Source organism: Notechis scutatus, chromosome 2 (assembly GCF_049901735.1).
Source record: "Notechis scutatus isolate UNSWTSFEM ecotype Mainland chromosome 2, rNotScu1.2, whole genome shotgun sequence".
In the NCBI taxonomy this organism is placed as follows: Eukaryota; Metazoa; Chordata; class Lepidosauria; order Squamata; family Elapidae; genus Notechis; species Notechis scutatus.
The window spans coordinates 48,352,986-48,371,435 of record NC_142010.1 but is presented as its reverse complement, the minus strand read 5'-3'; the positions used below and the strand labels follow the sequence as shown (position 1 = coordinate 48,371,435).

General features: G+C 37.7%; 1 protein-coding gene across 1 annotated transcript in view; it reads left to right on the top strand.

Moving 5' to 3' along the window:
* The window catches only part of LOC113417914 (uncharacterized), a 76,813-nt gene that overhangs the window by 47,019 nt on the left and 11,344 nt on the right, over positions 1 to 18,450 (top strand). The window contains exons 23-29 of the mRNA XM_087954168.1: positions 23 to 160; positions 2,886 to 2,953; positions 4,622 to 4,690; positions 5,728 to 5,835; positions 9,293 to 9,362; positions 15,648 to 15,679; positions 16,850 to 16,872. Coding sequence (XP_087810294.1) covers positions 23 to 160; positions 2,886 to 2,953; positions 4,622 to 4,690; positions 5,728 to 5,835; positions 9,293 to 9,362; positions 15,648 to 15,679; positions 16,850 to 16,872 — 508 coding nt within the window. The remainder of the gene's footprint in view (positions 1 to 22; positions 161 to 2,885; positions 2,954 to 4,621; positions 4,691 to 5,727; positions 5,836 to 9,292; positions 9,363 to 15,647; positions 15,680 to 16,849; positions 16,873 to 18,450) is intronic.

Below are 18,450 nucleotides of genomic sequence, written 5' to 3'. Positions count from 1 at the left end.
AATGTGATTGCATTATCCATAGAGGAGCCATTAAAAGAAACTTTAAACAATACACAGCAGCAAGCTTATGAAGAAGCATCTCCTGAAGCACCAGAAATCATTCCAAAGCAGTCTTATTGTTTACATAAAAAGACAAAATCAGACTCAGATATTTGTAGATGTGAGTTTCTATTATCTACATGAAATATCTAAACATAGTAAATATTATTCTGAGAGCAAGTGTTGAATTTTACGCCCACATAACTGTGCTAACAGATGCATGTCAATATATCGATTCTTTCATGAAAAAAGATGAGTTAAAAAAAGATGAGTTTTGGATTGGATTCCCAACGTTATTTAATACGTTTCCTTCTGAAATTGGAGCTTTGTATTTGCTTTATAAAGATAAAGAATGCAAGAATGTATTCTCATGCTGTAAGATATTGTTGGAATAAATATCCTCCTTCGTTCAGTTCCAAATGGGGAAGAAAGACACTGGAAACATGGTGACTGCTTGGAAAGATGGTTTAATGGTGGGCAGGACCACATGGCTTGGAGATTGTGGGTGAAAAAAGGGAAGTAATGCTGAAGGTCCCTGGGTTTTATGCCCTCTCTTGGGCTTTGAATTAGAGCTTGTGTTCTGATTGGTTGTCAGACTCCCATGGGGCCATGCAGAGGCAACTCTGTAGACTGTTCTGAGTCCCAGGCTTGATTGAGCCTTGCTGGATGATGATGTAATGAAAGGGCTTTGGGATTCCTATTATGGCTCTGCCTGAAGGAGGTAGACCTTTGTTATGTAGAATAGACTGGCTCAGGCCTTAATGGCCCATTGACAAAGGTGGGAGGCTGAGTTTCTGCCTCTCTGAGTTTCTACTTCTCTTTTAGGGAAAATATTCTGCCTTTTTAGTATATCCTAAAATATTTCATTTTTCTAGGAGAGGGGTGGGTTTTAACTTCCAACAATATAAATCTGATTGAATTCATTAGGATGTCCATCTAAGTAAAACATACCAAAGTAATGCCGTATATCAGGGGTCCTCAACCACCGGGCCGCGGACCGGTACCGGTCCGTGGAGCACTCTGTACCGGGCCGCAAAGAAAATAAAAAAAAATGGCGGCTTTCTTCCCCTTCGGTGAATGCTGCTGGGATCGGGGATCAAGGACACAAATGAAAGAAGGGGAGGGAGGAAGCAACCGAAGCCTGTCCTGCTCTCTGGCTCAGCAGCTTCGGTTTCCTCCCGCCTCGTTCCTCTCTCAGTCGCTCTCTCGCTGCTCCACCAGCCCAGGAAGAAACTGCTTCAAAGAAGCCGGGGTGTGTGTGGCTTTTTCTGTCGCCGCAGCTCCTCCGAAGTGCCCGTTTACCCCCACCCCGCCGCGCGCGCTTCAATCCACAGTGCTCCGTTGCCTGCCTGCCTGCCTTCTTCATTTCGGAGCAGCTTCGGCTGAGAATAATAACTATTCGCCTCTTTTTATCAGCGAAGCTGCTCCGAAACGAAGAAGGCAGGCAGGCAGGCAGAACGAGCACTGTGGATTGAACTGCGCGTGGGCGGTGGGTGGGGGTAAACGGCGCTCGGAGGAGCTGCGGCAACAGGAAGCCACCCACCCCCGGCTTCTTTGAATCAGTTTCTTCCTGGGCTGGTGGAGCAGCGAGAGAGCGACTGAGAGAGGAACGAGGCAGACACCTGAGGGAGGGAGGGAGACACCTGAGGGATGGGGCTGAGGGAGGCAGGGCCGAGGCGCTCCCTGAACTTGGTGGTTTGCTGGCAGAGCGTTTATTACCCAACTAGGTAACAACATCAGATGTTACCTAGTCAGGTAATGAAACGTCTGCAAGCAAACCACCAAACTCGGATTCTCCCCACACACACCCCCGGTCCTTGAAAAAGTGTTTGTGCTTGAAACTGGTCCCTGGTACAAAAAAGGTTGGGGACCACTGCCGTATATCATTATAGTAAGTGTTATATATAACATATGTAACATATATAACAAGTGGAACCTGCAGCAAAATACTGCAGCATTTCCCTCCCACTAAAGCAGTCAGCACTCCAAAAGTAGTCTTGAGAAAAGAAGGGGAAGATTTGAATGCTGCTTAGTCTGAAAAAGAAATTTAAAAATATTCCAACTCACTAGAATTGAAGCCCCTGTGTATGAAGGCACATTGTAGGCTATTCTGCAAGGCTTAAGTAGGGATTCATGCTTCATAATTAAAAGCCCATAGCTAGAGCTTGCATGGACAGAAATAATCTGCACAATTAGTCTGCGTTATCAGAACTGCCAGTTGTAGAAATTTCCAGAATCCCTGGACTGGCTCCTTGTTTTTCTGAACTCCATTTAATCACTGACTTTGATATTGTTGCCTCCACATTAATGATTGTCCGATTCCTGCTCTTGTTCAATTCTGTTACTGGATTTCAGTTTTACTCTCATTAGTTTGAAAAACTAACCATACATAAACAAAAAGCTTCTACTGATACCATTTTAAGACTCAAAATAGGCTTTGCCTTTTTATTATGCATTACATATTTAAACATTTTTTAAACATTTCTCCTTCCAGTATAAAAGATTATTTAGCTTATTGTGGCATTTTCTACATTTGTCCTATTTACTTTTTTCTTTTTGGAAGGTAAACCTTGTAAAGTGTTAACCTTGCTATTAGGAAGCTGAGTCATTGTCACATCCCCTGCCTCAGGCTATGAAGTACAAACAAGAAATTACAATGATCAGTTGGATTTACAGACAAATTTGGCCTATGATAGCATAGTGGGTTGCAGTTTGAAAAGCAACAGAAAAATAACTGACAATAATTTACTCTATGGACATTTTTAAAGATGTAGCTATTTCGATAGACTTGATACCTGCAAATAAAATTATTGCATTAGTTCTCACTTTTTTTTCTTTTTGGTTAGATTCTTACATATATGAAAGAAAGGTAGAAAAGTATTCTGGAAAAGACCAACTGTACAGGAGAGAAACGGTATCATTTTACTTAATACAAAATTACTTTAAAACCTACTTCCTTTAATAGGAGAATAAAACATTTCTTTAACCATCACTGTAAAAATAAGCATGCTTAATTTGAGTTACGTTATTTGTCAGCATTCCAACAAAACTCTCCACCCCAAATTCAGCACTCAAGAGTCAAAGTCCATCCAAGTAAGAATTTATTAGAGAAGTCATATTGGCACATCTGGGGAAAACCTGAATCTGAATTCCCACGTTTTCCCCTGCTATATATTAAACTCACATCCAACCCCCTTAATGATGACCCCCAAGTCACACTCTCCAATCCACCTCCATTCTGAACTCCCGCCAAGTCCAGTCACTCCCCTTCAAACTCCAGCGACTCGATCTTGAGCTCTGGTGAAAGAATGTTGTTGTGGCTACCCTCCCTTCTCCCTACTCATTGGGTTAAAACTCCCAAAGTTAATCATGGCATATATCATGGCCTATTTTAATATAACTGGAGAATTCCTGTGTATCATGTTTTTGTGTTCAGAAGCATTACTGTCATATTTTGTGTAAATCTTAACAGAATGTTTATGTCATCATAAATTAACTCATCTTCAAAGGCCGTGGTTAACATTACCTGGATAACTGAAGAGTCAAGCAAAATAGTTTTTGTTCTGATTGGATTACATTGTATTATTCTATCCTTGCTACACAGGAAAGTCTGCTTATATTTATTGCTTATATATTGCTTTGTGATTTCACAGATAGAGACAAGGGAATTAAATTTAGTTAAAAAGTTATAATTTTGTTAACTGACCATGAAGTGAATTCTTGGAAGATAGATTGAGCTCCTCATGCCCCACTCCCTAAAAGTCTTTGGAGAAAATCTTCTAAACTAGTATCTTGATTTTTTTTAATATAACGTGTGTGTGTGTGTGTGTGTGTGTGTGTTATATTATACACATAATGGATCAAAAGCTTGTTTCTAGGATCCATCATGCATGCAAGACTACTTCGTGCTATACTTATGCTGTATCATATGCATGCTTCTGTAGTACAGGATTTGGAGGCTACTGAATTTCAGAAAGCCCTTATGAGCAGGTTAAATTTACATGATTAGGAAAATTAGTTCAAATTAGGCTGCAGAGTGCGGTTAGTATTCTGTGGCCCTTAGCTAAGGCTTACCAGATGGCATATATTCCATTTCTTTATTAGTATAATCCATGGAATTTAACATTCAGGATTCTTTTTTCTTTTTTTGCTGTATTAAGTCGATTAATCATATTCTTTTAATGACCCCTAATCCCTTGCGGAGTGGAGTCTGGGCAACTAAATGGAGCTGAGTGTTTACTGGCCAGATGCCTTTCCTGTTGCCAATGCGGAGTTTTGTTCAGCAGATATATTCTCACTGTGCCCAGAGAGAGAAATATCTGCCTCTACCTAGGATCGAACTCACAAGAGCTCCATCTCTAGGCCACCACGCTACTTATCATTATAAGTCGATTAATATCACCATGGAATTGGGTACACTTGCGTGTATATATAATAAAATAATTTCTATGTTCAGTTATGTAAATAGATTATTGGCCACAGCACAATACAAATAAGGCATCTATGACTCATTTCATTTTGTAATAATTAGATTTTTGACCCCCAGTTTATTGTTAATTAATTAAATGTATTTGCTTCATAGTATCCTAAGGAGAAGATGTGTTTTGAAGAAAAAGTCTCAGGTTTGACCGAAATACAGAAAGAAGTGAAGGTCTTTGAGCTTTATTTTTTCTAATGCTTACATTTTGACTTTTGGAGGATTTTGCTTTTGGAACATAGCCCAGTTCAAGCCTGCACAAAAGTGATTGCTCCTGCGAATCCAGACCTGATGATTGAGTGCTTGCATCATTCTCTAGCATTAGCATCTCTTTAGAACAGATTGTGCTGCTCAGCGCACTTACATCATGTAACCCAAATCTGGCAGCAGAAATGCAAATTTCTAATATAATAATGGAATGGCTTTTTCTCTTTTTTTCCTTAAAACCACTCTGGTTCTTGTCATTATGTCATGATTGACATCTTTTGGGGCCAACTTTCTGAAAGGAAATTTTACAAAAATGTTGCCCCTGCTTATAGCATTTTAAAGGTTTTGACCCACAAAGGCCGCCCTCTGCTGGTGGCGTGTGTGTTTTCTAACTATAACAATGGTTTTGTTACTTGGCTTATTAGAGCTAGCCTAGACGTTTGCCTTGTCATAAAGCTTCTACCTTGTACTTTTAATATCATTTATTTCTTTTTCTTTTTGTAATTTATATAGCAACCACTTCCCCAGTATAATTGTACATTCAATTTTTTTAGGTTATTTTACTTTAATTTGTCTTGTTAAAATAAAGAACTGCTGATGTGAATATTTAATTTGTTGTGTAATAGTTTGCTTTTCTGGGAATTTCTTTTAACTTCTTTTTATCATGTTTCTTTTTGCAACAAAATTTCATTCAACCTCCATCTAAAGAAACTAATGTTCCTTTTGTGCTCTTTTCTGATGTAACTATGTTAATTGATGTTTTTATAGTCTTCTGTAAATAGTAGCGCTATCTGATGACAAAATTCTGAATCTTATCAAGCTGGAATTAACAGAAAAAATTATATCTCTAATTTTCCTTATCCAAAATAAGTATTATATGCCTACATGGAGCACTGTCTCCTTTCTCTTGGTCATAAATGTACTTGTTTATAAGGGCAGGTGTTTGAAAATTATACCAGTAATTATTCTATTGTTTCTGTAATTATATTATATGAAATGTTTAGAAAAAAGAGCTCAAGAAACATAAGCCAAGGAAGCTAAGCCAAAGAAGAAAAGGTGGTCTTGTGAAGAAGAGGTTGCCGAAACATAGAAAACCTTTTTCTGCACAAATGGTAATTATCTCTCTATCTATCTATATCTATCTATCCATCCATCCATCCATCCATCTATCTATCTATAGATGTGTGTGTATGTGTGTGTGTGTGTGTGTTCCAGCATAACTCTTAGAATGCCTTGAGCAATTTCAACCAAACTTGGTACACAGATGTCTTACCCTCTGGAAACAAATACTGTGGGGGTAACACCCCTCGGAGTGTGTGTGTGCCTTAAAATGGCTTCTACTGTACAGCACAGTAGACTTGCCATGGCAACAGCTTCACCGTACTCCACAAGGGGGCTCCCCCTCAGCCCTCCAAGGAAACGTCAGGCAATTGGGCAAGTGCAATCAAACGCTACAAAAATGAAACACCAACGTAGACAAGAAACTCCTGCAGAGAGGAATAGAACTTAAGATGCTGCGAAAGAGACAGTACAATGGTGTGAGTCCCGACTACAGGATTTTCCTGTCTAATATAGGATTGGGATAAATAAGTATCTGGGCAACGCCGGGTTATTGGCTAGTTCTTCTATAAATAAAAACAGTATCTGGATTTTTATAAGGGAAATGCTTTTTGCTCTTCGAACTGACCAATTACTGATCACTCTTGTTTACTATCTTCTCATCTTCCCTTATTCCCCTTTTCCATCTCCTTCATTGTTTGCCTACAATAAATTCTCTACAAGGTCTTTAAAAAGCTAACCAAGTGATTAATTACATGCTGGAATGTATGCATTGCATTTGGAGGCCTAAAAGAACATTTCAGTAGTGTATGGAATTTTGTTCACAGAAAAAAATACCGAACAAATCAACTTTAAGATATTTTTAAATAGGACTCAGCTGAACTGTGGATGGGATGCATCCCACGCTACTTATTTATTTATAATTCACATTTTTAAATTTGCCAACTTTTTTTTTTTTACAACTCTGAACTTCCCATTCTCAACTTAGATGTCTAGGACAGGGTCTGCTATTACGGTGAAAGCAAAAAACAATATCTCCTCTATTTTAAAATTAAACTACCTGTTCTGCTTCTCAATTCTTCCCACAATCACCATTAGATATTTGCAGGGGTGGCCTGCAAAATTTTTAGCAAGGGGGTTCTCTGCCCGGTTGCTGGGTGGGTGTGGCCATGGTGGGCATGGTCTAGTCAGCCTCCTGCACCATGGGGGGGGATGCGTTTTTGCCTTCCCTGGGCTTCGGAGGCTTTCCTCGAGCCTCTAGAAGGGCAAAAATGCCCTTCCCGGGCTCCGGAGGCTCTTTGAAAGCCAGAAACAAGTCCGTTTCCAGCCCTCCTGAACTTCTGGGAGGCCTGTTTTTTTGCCCTCCCTGGGCCTCCGCGCACACCCTGCACTTACTTGCATCCAAAATGGGCCACATGGGGACTCCTGGGAGAGGCAGGGTGGGCTGGTCCAGCCAGGAGTTGGATTTGGGGGTTCTCCAAACTGTGCAGAATCTTAGCTAGGAGTTCTCTCGAACTCCTGTGAACCCCCAGCAGCCCACCCCTGGATATTCGGGAAAATACATGAGGAAATAAACAGAACTTCAACTTCCCTCCCTCCCTCCTTCCTTCCGTCTTTCCTTCCTTCCTTCCTTTCTTACCACCCACTCAATAAATAACTGAGAAACTTAAAAAGAAGTATGAACATCAAAACAGAAAACTCACACATCAGTAAAAACATGGCACCGTGGTCAAAGAAATGCCAAATAGACACCATATTTTTTATATATGGGAAACCCTCTAATTTAAAAGGGAAGATTGTTCGGCATAATGGACATTACAAAAGAGAATGCTGTCTGGTTGAAGCCCAGATAAATAAATATCAATAGATCACAGCATTGCAAGTAAAGCATTCTTAATAGAACACAATAGCCTGATATGCCTAGATGAGAAGCAGTTTCTGAACTACTTAAAGCTTCATACAGATGGTCCTCAACTTACAACCACAATTGGGACCAAGATTTCCATTGCTAAGTAAAGTGGTTATTAAATGAGTTGTGCCCAATTTTCCAATCTTCTTTGCTGTGGTTGTTAAACAAATAATTGCAGTTGTTAAGCAAATCTGGCTTCTCCCATTAACTTTGTCAGAACAGCAATAGCACTTAGACTTATATAGCACTTCACGGTGCTTTACAGCCTGTAAAATGGTTTACAGAGTCAGCCTATTGCCCTCAACAATCTGGGTCCTCATTTTACTGACCTTGGAAGGATGAAAGGTTGAGTCAACCTAGAGCCGATGAAAATTGAACTGCCAAACTGCTGGCAGTCGAATTAGCCTGCTCTACTGTATTCTAAACACTACGCCACTATGAATCTTGTTTGAAAGTTTGCAAATGGCAATCACATGACCCTGGGATTCTGCCACCATTGTAACTATATGCTGGTTGCCAAATGCCCACATTTTGATCACATGACCATGTAGATGTTTGACAGTTGAAAGTGCAAAGTTTGGTTGTAAGTCATTTTTTTCAATGCCATAGTAGTAACAAACAATGAATGGTTGTAAGTCAAATCTGCAGTAACATCTTAAATGAGGCTGAACCAGTTACACATTTATCCTGGCTTTAAAGGCATCCCCAATAAAACAAAATCCAGCCTTGAAGTTACCAAACAAGGTTACATCTTCCATACCAGGCAGAGCTGATAACAGTTGTTGTTGTTGTTGTTGTTGTTGTTGTTGTTGTTATTATTATTATTATTATTATTATTATTATTATTATTATTATTATTATTACCTCAGTGATGCAGTGGTTAGAGTGCAGTACTGCAAGCTACTCCTACTGCAATTTGGCAGATTGAATCCCACCAGGCTCAATGTTGACTCAGCCTTCCATCCTTCCGAGGTGGATAAAATGAGGACCCAAATTGTTAGGGGCAATATGCTGACTCTGTAAACTGCTTTGAGAGGGCTAGAAAGCACTATAAAGTGATATATAAGTCTAAGTGCTATTGCTATTAACAATAGCTATTAATTATTGCTAACGGGTATCTGCTAGTAGAATTGAATGATAAGAAATTACTTCTGCACAAAATCTATAAAAGTTGCCTATCCCATGATGCCAGCTGAATCTAGATACTGAGTTTTGACCCCAGATAAACCGAGTCCAGATATTTCTGTCTTGGGGTTGGGTTACTACTAGGTATGATCTCACTTCTCCTGTTCCTATGGGAGAGAATGGATGAGGGATTTACAACCAAGCAATAATTTTCAAACTCCAGAGACCCCTTTTTCTAGAAATTACTGCATAATTGTTTCTTTGGGGTTAATTGACACCACATGACCACAACAATAAAGCATTAAACTATTTTGTAAAAACCATTACTAATTCTTCTCTTTCATATTCCTACCCACACAGTGGCTTAATGCAACAGCATTCAGGAGATAATGGGGAAGAAATAACTATTTCATCTGTAGTGTCCATTTTGCTACATTTGTTAAAGAAAAATAAACAGCAATTTCTTTTACTTCCAGGGTTCTGGAAGATCAAGAGACGTGACTTATAGCATACGGCCTCGGTCAGCACACTCTGCAACTTACTTTGGTAAGATCAGGTATTCTGAAATTAAATTGAATTTGCTTCTGTCAGGCCCAAGTCCAAAGATGACACAGTAAGATCCAATCGAGTCAAATCCTTTATTTTCTTACACCAACAGTAATAGATAGAACCTTGCTCAGGACTGTGCAGTCCCTTAATGTAGGCTGTTTTGTGTTGCCAGTACCCCCTCATGCCCTCCAGATATCCCATCACAGTTTTGTACAGAAAAGGGGGGGGGACTTTATATAACAAATATTTTTCAAAATCAGTCATGTTAATTTTAACAGCTACTGAATTAAGAATATATTTGAGGGATATTAATGTTTTCATTCTACACATTTTGAATTACACTATAATTTTTATGCATAATATCACTGTTTCTTGTTGATTTGCTAAATGGTATAGAATTGTTTCCTTCATCCCATTATCTGACAGAGATAAATTTGTACAGTTAAGCACTGGAACCAAAAGAGCACCAAAAATAAGCAATATTTAGTAGCAACAAGCTCAGGTATTTCATGATCCAAGATAAACTTCTTAATCCAATTGGGGAATCACAGTAGCTGGCATTTAATTTAATTTCAGTAAAGAAGTTCAGCTGATGGATCAAGAAGGCTGGCTGCTCATACATTCAATATATGCTTACCCACACTTTACATTATCCCTTGTGGAGCAACCAGAACACTGATTGACTAGGATTTAGGAAATTGATTTCTGGCAGCAGCAAAAATGATTAAACTTAAAAAGCTGTGCTCCTTAAAGATTCCCTGGAACAGCTTTGCCCTGATGCCTATCCCTCATTGAGAGAAAGTTAGTAAAAAATCTGTGAGTGCCACTGTTTGGCATAATACTAAATATCACTTCAAATGTCAAATGATACATACTACTCCAGAAAAGCAAGCAGCAATCTTCTTATGGAAGGTGGCAGAGAGCAACTCAAGCATGTTGCATCAGGATACTGCTCTGAGAAAATAATTGATCTAATGGAAACTTTTTTTCAGTGAAAGATGCTTTAAGTCTGTTAATTCCTCTGTACTGAAATACTATAAAATATTTTTGACAGGAAAGAGGAGTAATAGTGAATTAATATTCAGTGGGATGGGAATAGTTATGGAGGGAATGGAAAGGGTTAAGCCACACAAGGTAGCAATCCCCAGGTAAAAACTGGCCTCTCAGAGAAAAAAAAAACCCTTCCATTGCAGTTACCTTAAATAGCCAGAATGTGGAGCACAAACTACACAAACTGTTTTGGAAATGTGAAGTTAGTTCTTACACATTAGCTACTGTTATGTGAAACGCCCCTTCTCCTCTCAAACAGAAACATGACTGTCTGGAAAATTTAGCTATATTTTCTTGAGCGAGCCTTTAGGTGAAACAATTCTACAAACATCCTCAGAGTGAATGCCATTACTTGAGACCTTCAAGAAGAGATTGGACTGCCATTTGTCAGAAATGGTGTAGGGTCTCCCACTTGGGCAGAAGGTTGGACTAGATGACCTATAAGGTCCCTTCCAACTCTGATTATCTGTTAACTGGTATATTACATCCACCAACCTGAAGAAAATCTCAGCTAGTACTAGAGAAACTTAGAATCTGGACACAACACCTTTAGGGTGTCCATTTTATGAAAGATCTTTTAAACAAAGTTGAAGACTGTCTTTATAGCAAGTGATTCAACAAGTAATTTTTAGCATGCTACTATAATCAGTCAAGAATATGCTTTATTCTTTTTGTAATTTCCTACTGATTAGTTTTGTATTTTTATTTTTAATTATCCTTTTAATTGTAAGGACTTTTTAGAAAAATTACTATTTCTGTTCTTAGCTGCCTTTAACTCCCAGCAGGAAAGGGATGCTTTAAATAAAACAAAATCAGTGTTGCATTGTTCTTTCTTCCTGCTTTTATCAGAATCATACTTCCATGTTTCTCATTTCTTTTAATATATAACCTTTCCATACTTAGGATGTGAATCTCTACAACAGTGATAAAGGAATGCTGACTGTGGAATCTCAATGGGCAAATGTGACAGAAAAATCCTATGGCTAATTTTGGTTTAGTAGCCAATTATGAGGTTGATTAGGCAATTGTGTTATATAAACTGCTTGGTGATGGTGATTTTAAAGCAACTACCACTTAGTACTACAACTGGTAATAATCTAATTTTAGATGTGGCCTACATCATGAGAATTAGGACTTCCAAAGAAGAATTGCTTCCAAAGAAGAATCTATTATACTAGATCATAGAGACCTTAATGGTTTAGAATCAGGCCTGTCAAACTGGCAGCCTTTGGGCTGGATGTGTCACACACACGCCACCCCCACCCGAGCTCCACAAAGGAAAAAAAAAGTCACGTTACATCACAATACATTATGTGACGCAATCAAGTTTGACATGGGTGGTTTAAATGGTATATTGCCATAAGAAAGGCAAATTAGAAAACTCCCACAACTTCTGAGGGCAAGCTGTTCCATTGGTTGATTGTTCTCATTGTCAGAAAGTTTTTCCTTATTTCCAGGTTAAATCTCTACCAAAAACTTCAGCATTCACTCTTAACAAGTAGGCACCCAGTAGGCAATTATGATTAACTATCACACTGATACACATTCATTGTTTGTCAATGTCAATGTTCAGTGACATTGTACTATTATGATGTAATATAATGTGTCTCATATTTATGAAATATTAAAATCTTTTAAACCTCTAGTTTGTCAGAAACATCCACAGAAGTGCACTAAAATTGAAGTAAGGAATTTTTTTTTAAAAAAAATGAGGCTACATTTTTATTAATTACAATTTTCTGAAGGTTGGTGATTCATTTAGCATTTTGTATACCTGCTCTTTCAGAACATTCTAGATATTTTAGAATATTTAATGTTCTAATTCATTGGAGCTGACCACACCTCTCTGAAACTGATGGCATTCTCTGTGATTAATATAAAGTAGAATAGTTTAAACTGTGCTGTGGGCAGCCCATTTACTTGCCATCCTAATAATTATGGTAAATATAACAGTCAATATGGTTGTATTGGTTGTAAAAATGGTTATATTTGGTTGTAAATATATACAACCAAATCAAAATTAGTTATACTATTGGCTTGTGTCCTCTATACTGTAAGTAAAAGGCCTCATATCTCATATTGCTATCCTTTATTCTAAATAATTCTAAATAGTAAAGTTACTTTAATAAGGTAAACTTTTATTACAAAAGTTGTAAAGATATATAGTGAACTCAGTGGGAAATACAGGATTTCATTCTACTATGGGGCCTCTTTATTATCTTCTAAAAAACACTGTACCAAATAAATATTGCTTAAGTTACCTCATTGTTTTGTTATCAACTCAAACTAGTCAGAAAATACAGCCTGATATGTTAAAGCCTCTGACTATGTGCATATTGTGCACACTACAAATTCAGTTCTTCAAGAGATGTGCTAATATGTCTGAATAATATAGAAATGTCAACAACAATGTTCAACTAGCTTTTAAAAGCCTTTATTATGTGTTATATTTATTTTGCCAACAGGACTGGACTAGCCTTCCTGTACTTTATAAAGATGTCAAATTGAACTTCTTTTTGAGATATTTTTATTATTATTTTGCTTCGGGTTGTTGTAGAAATATAACTTTGCAGATGCCTACATTCCATTATATATTCTGCTCTACAAATATTTCTATAATACAAGAGCTCCAAATGTGAAGATAAATTAGTAGAAGAGGAATGTGAGTCTATACCAGTATTTCTCATTTTTGTAACAAGTATTGTCCTGCTAAAAAAATAGAAGAAGGCTTATGACAACAGAAAGAAGGATGTAGTGGTATTGATTTGTAATCATGCTTCTGTTATAGTTTAAAAGTATTGACTTGCCTAGGATTAACCTTAATTATTAGTGTCAAGACCAAACTACAGCCATAGTTTTTTATTTTAGCCAATTTTAGACTTGAGGTAAGGCAGATTCCCTAAAATTAGTGGCTTCAGCTAGACTCTGAATGCAGATGGCAAATGCCTTGCTCTTTTGATCTATTTTGATCAGAAGACCAGTGTGATGACCCAGGGTGGGATACAAAAGCAACAGTCACAAAAACAGGTGAAGTCCCTTTAATTCCTTCAACTTGGCTTTAAAGGTCCAATTATCATTGACTGGAGAAAAATCTCCCCCACAAACAATTGCAAAAAGGAAGAACATCTGTTCATACTCAAAATACATATAAATTATAAATAGAAAAAAACAATAGCACAAACCACACTGAAGAATTAATGAGACAAGGCAGGATAAGGGCTTGAAGACGTCCACAGATATCGAAATACACACACTGGGAAGGATGCCAGAACTCAGATAAGAACTGACAGACTAGAAATATTTTCACGCTTTGCTTCCAGTACTAGCCCATGCAGTTTGTTCTTTTAAACAATCCTCACAACTGCAGCCCATGAAAGGGATCAAGGCCCTTTCCTCCCCCGTAGACCACGCCATTCACATTTCTCCCTTATCCGCTCCTCCCTGCCTGCCCTAGGATGAAGAAGGGATGGGCCTGGGTCTTCCTCTGAATGCCCAGCCGGTCTGTGCCCTTCCCCAGTTTCCTCCACAACCTCTGGAGCCACACTCCCATTCCCTGCCGGCTGTTCCTCCTCTTCCTCGGAGTCAGAGTCTAACAGGGGCATGACAACCAGGCTTCTACTACTTTGAAGACTACTCATTGATTCAGAAGGTTCCCCTGCCGTTAATTTCAGGAATGGTGTTAAGCCTCCTATTTTGACTTGCATCTAAAGAAAACTCTAGAGCATAGTCAAGAAGCACGCATAGTTCATATTAGCTCACTGGGCTGACTGGAGCTATAATCTGAATTTTCTGGTTCAAGTCTTGCACATCACAAGAGAGTATTCTTTTCATGTTGAGTGTCTAGTTTTTCAATATTCATGGAATGGAATATTATATAGTATCTTCTAGGTTTATTATGAAAGCACAGAAAATGAAGAATTTTACCATGCTGGAAGCATTTGGATTCTCACTAGATGTACCTACCCATCTCTATACAATAAAAAGACAGAGAGTGGTTGAGCAAGAGAAGAGAGTACTCTAACTTAATCTCCACAGGTTTCTGAACACATTGCTGCATAACTAAAGACAAGTCTGATAAGAGTATTTAGGTATAGTGATGTGACTAAAGCTACCAAGATCAGAATGGTGCAAATAATGGTATTCCAAGTGACAAAGTATGGGAACAAAATTGAAATTCAAAAAAGCAGCATCAGAAGACTACTGGCACATGAACTTTGGTGTTGGAGAAGTTGCCTGACAATACCATGAACAGGCAAGAATAGCAAACAAATGAATAATCAAACAAAACAACCTAAATTGATCCCTAAAAGTTGACATAACTTGGCATATAATCAAGGATAGATCAATTTCAGAACTGTTTATCTAAGACCCAGTGAAATAAATATACTTTAAGCATGAGGACTGGTTGTAAGTCACTTTTTTCAGTGCCATTGCAGTGCCATTGTAATTTTCAATGGTCACTAAATGAATGGTTGTAAATTGAGGACTACCTGTACAAGAATATTTAGAAAGTTCAGAGTACATATAACCGCCTCCCCAAAAATACTATACTACTATATATAGAGAAATATACAGTATTTTTTGGAGTGTAAGACGCACCGGACTATAAGACGCACCTTGGTTTAGAAGGAGGAAAATAAGAAAAAAAATATTTTGCTACCATGCATCCCAGTTTTGCCCTCCCTGGTGTCCAGAGGCACTCTGCAGGCCTTCGTGCTTCCCATTTTTGCCCCCACACAAACACACACCAGTATTTCTTTCTTTTGGGGGAAATTCCAACAAATATATACTTCCCCTTTAAATATATTCAACATTAACAACTTCTTATTGTCTCTTAAACTAAAAAGAGTACTTCTTCATTCCATATCTCACCTCATTTTCTATACACCCATCTCTAAATCTGTGCCACGCAAAGCAGCTGTGCTTCAAAAACAGAGGATAAAGGTGAGTATGGGAGCCTGGGTGGATGGGTGAGCCCAACAGCAGAGCAGCAGAGTGAACTGGTTTGATCTCCACTGCTCATTGCTGCTACCGGCTCAGCAGAACCGGGCCGAACTGGTAGAATACCACCACTGCACTGCAGGTATACTCCGAGTTTGCATTCAACCTAAGGAAACTTCAGGTGCATAATAAATAAATTCCTAAGCAGAACGTTCAGATAGCATGAAATTTCAATTTAGGACTAACAAAATTACATAATATTACATTCTACTTGTTTGTTTTTTGTATTAGGACAAAAAATATTCCCTGCCCTTGGACCTCAGGTATGACATATTTAGCATGAATGTAACATTTAAAAGAAATTGATGTCATATTCAAAAGTATATTTGTGTTTTGGATGTTATACGTTGAAACATTGAGCCATTTGGGAGAAGGTTAACAGTGTTTGGATACTGGGGTCCTTTGAGCAAATTTTCTTCTTACAATTATTAGGGTAAAATTGTCAATACTTCAACAGAAGAGAAATTGGCTTTTATGTTTGACAGTTTGTCCTGCTTGCCCTGATCAAAAGTATAGTTTGTATAGTCTGCTTCTCTTTGCCCTACCAGCTTGGTCCATTGTTTTGTTTCATCTCAGATTGTTCCCCATTAAGCATTAATGTTCCACTGGTAGTAAATTATTCCAGTAGTGATTGCTAAAATAGAGAAAACATTCTTTAAAATTGTTGGAAATGTAATAATCAGGTCAGCTCATTTTTCCTTAATGAATGGCAATATTTTAAAGCCCAATGGTTTAAAAAATTTTTTTATAAAAGAACGAAACACATTTTAAATGTTGAATGCTACATATTTTATAAAGCATACCAAGCTGGCTTTGTATAAGTTGACAGCTGCTAAGGTACTTCATGCTTTTCACTAGTAATTAAATATAACCAGTTCTGTAAAATATGGTAAATTACATGGTGGGAATGCTCAATGTCAAAAATAACCTTGTGTTTTAAAAATAAATTGGATAAAGAATTCATTGTGACTTGGAAAGTAGTTCTGAATTATAATTCCACATGTGGATTTGTATTGCATCCCAAATTCTGTCTTATTTTTTCCTATGCTTTTAACAGTATATTTCTTTCTGATTTGTGAAGTATAGATTTTTGATTAGGAAAAAATGATTACAATCTTTCATTTTGCTTATAGTTTAGACAATATGATTATTGCATATTATTTTGATTACTCAAGTTTTAAATCGACATTATATATATTTCAGTATATAGAATAAAACCAGTGTTGCTTGGACATTTTATTTAATCTTTCTAGATCTCTTTCTTAAATATTTTTTTTGCTTTTCCTGTTTTTCTGTTCTTGATTATGTTTTAAAATATTTAATAAAATTTTAAAAAGAAATAATAAAATCTCTTCAGAAACTAGCTGACGTATCTATATTTTTATATTCTAAACCTTAACTCAGTTTTCATTTAGTATTTTTCTCTGCTTTAGGCATTATCACCTACTGAAAAAAGGTTTGTATAATGGAAAGAAAATATTGGGGTATTGCAAATAATGTAAATAGATGAAATAGTAGGTGATCAAATATCTACTTCCTCAAACTTCCCTGTTTCTGGAAAAGACTTGGGGAGATATTCACTGGAAGCCTTATATTTATGTTTACTCCTATTGAAAAATGAATTAAAAGAATTGGCATGACAAGAATTGGGGAAAGCACTATTCATTCATTCATTCATTCATTCATTCAACATGTATTTATTTAGCTATTTTTATGGCCACTCATCTTAACCAATATAATTCAGAGTTGCAAGCAAAGACATAAACACATAATGAAAAATCAGAAGTCAGATTTAAAAGTTAGTTGAGGTATCCTAAAAAAAATATGTAGCACATAAAAGCACATACATACCAGCTCCACTACCATTCTATTTCCACAAATGGGAGGAGCTAGATTTTCATGGCCTTCCAGAAGATCAGCAGGTTAGGGCCATCTTATTTTCAAGGGGGGAATTTGTTTCACAAGGCAAGTGCCATAACAGAGAAGGGGTCCTGGATCCTGCCAGATAACATTGCTTCACAGAAAGGAATCTGAGCATTCTGACCCTGTCAGATCCTAGTATAAAAGACAAATATACAGACACAGGCAGTCTTGCAAGTAACCTGGTTCCATGCCACGTAGGGCTTTAAGTGACAACCAGCATCAGAATTGCACCCAGAAGCCTACTGAGAATCAATGCAGATCTCATAGGGGTGATATTACCTGGGTACACTATGGTATGCCAAAACTTCCTGTTCTGTCACATTGCGGATTAGCTGAAGCTTCTGAAAGCTCTTCCGTGGTAGCCCCAGGTAGTTGACATTGCAGTAGTCTTGCACGTACAGGACTAATGCATGAGTAACTGAGCAGTCCATTCTAGTCTAGGAACAGACACAAGTAATGCACATTGATTTATACAAAAAAAAAAACACGTCCTGGCCATGGCTGTTCCCTACTGTCCAAGAGCCATGGGTCTCAGAAGACCTTCAGATTACTACAGCCACAGTTAATGATGGAAGGTCTCCAGATATCAGATGAGTGGCGGGGTGGGGGAAATTAAAATTCATAACCTCTCAGGCTTGTTAGGTTTCAGTCAAGCCTATAAAGGATCACACAATCTTAAGGCATGGGGAAAGGCCTTCCAAGGTATCACTTGGATTGTCCAGGTGCAGATGTTTATTTATTTATTTATTTGATTTGCCAATTGTTTACAAGATAATAAGTATAAGTGTATACATAGTTGTGAATACATGAAATGGGTACATATAAGAAAAATAAAAGAATAAGAGAAACAATAGGACAGGGACGGTAGGCACGTTGGTGCGCTTATGCACCCCCTACAGACCTCTTAGGAAAGGGGTGAGGTCAATAGTAGACAGTCTAAGGTTAAAGTTTTTGGGGTTTGGGGAAGAGACTACAGAGTCGGGTAGAGTATTCCAGACATTGACCACTCTATTGCTGAAGTCGTATTTCCTGCAATCAAGTTTGGTGCGGTTTACTTTGAGTTTGTATCTATTGTGTGCTCTTGTGTTGTTATGGTTGAAGCTGAAGTATT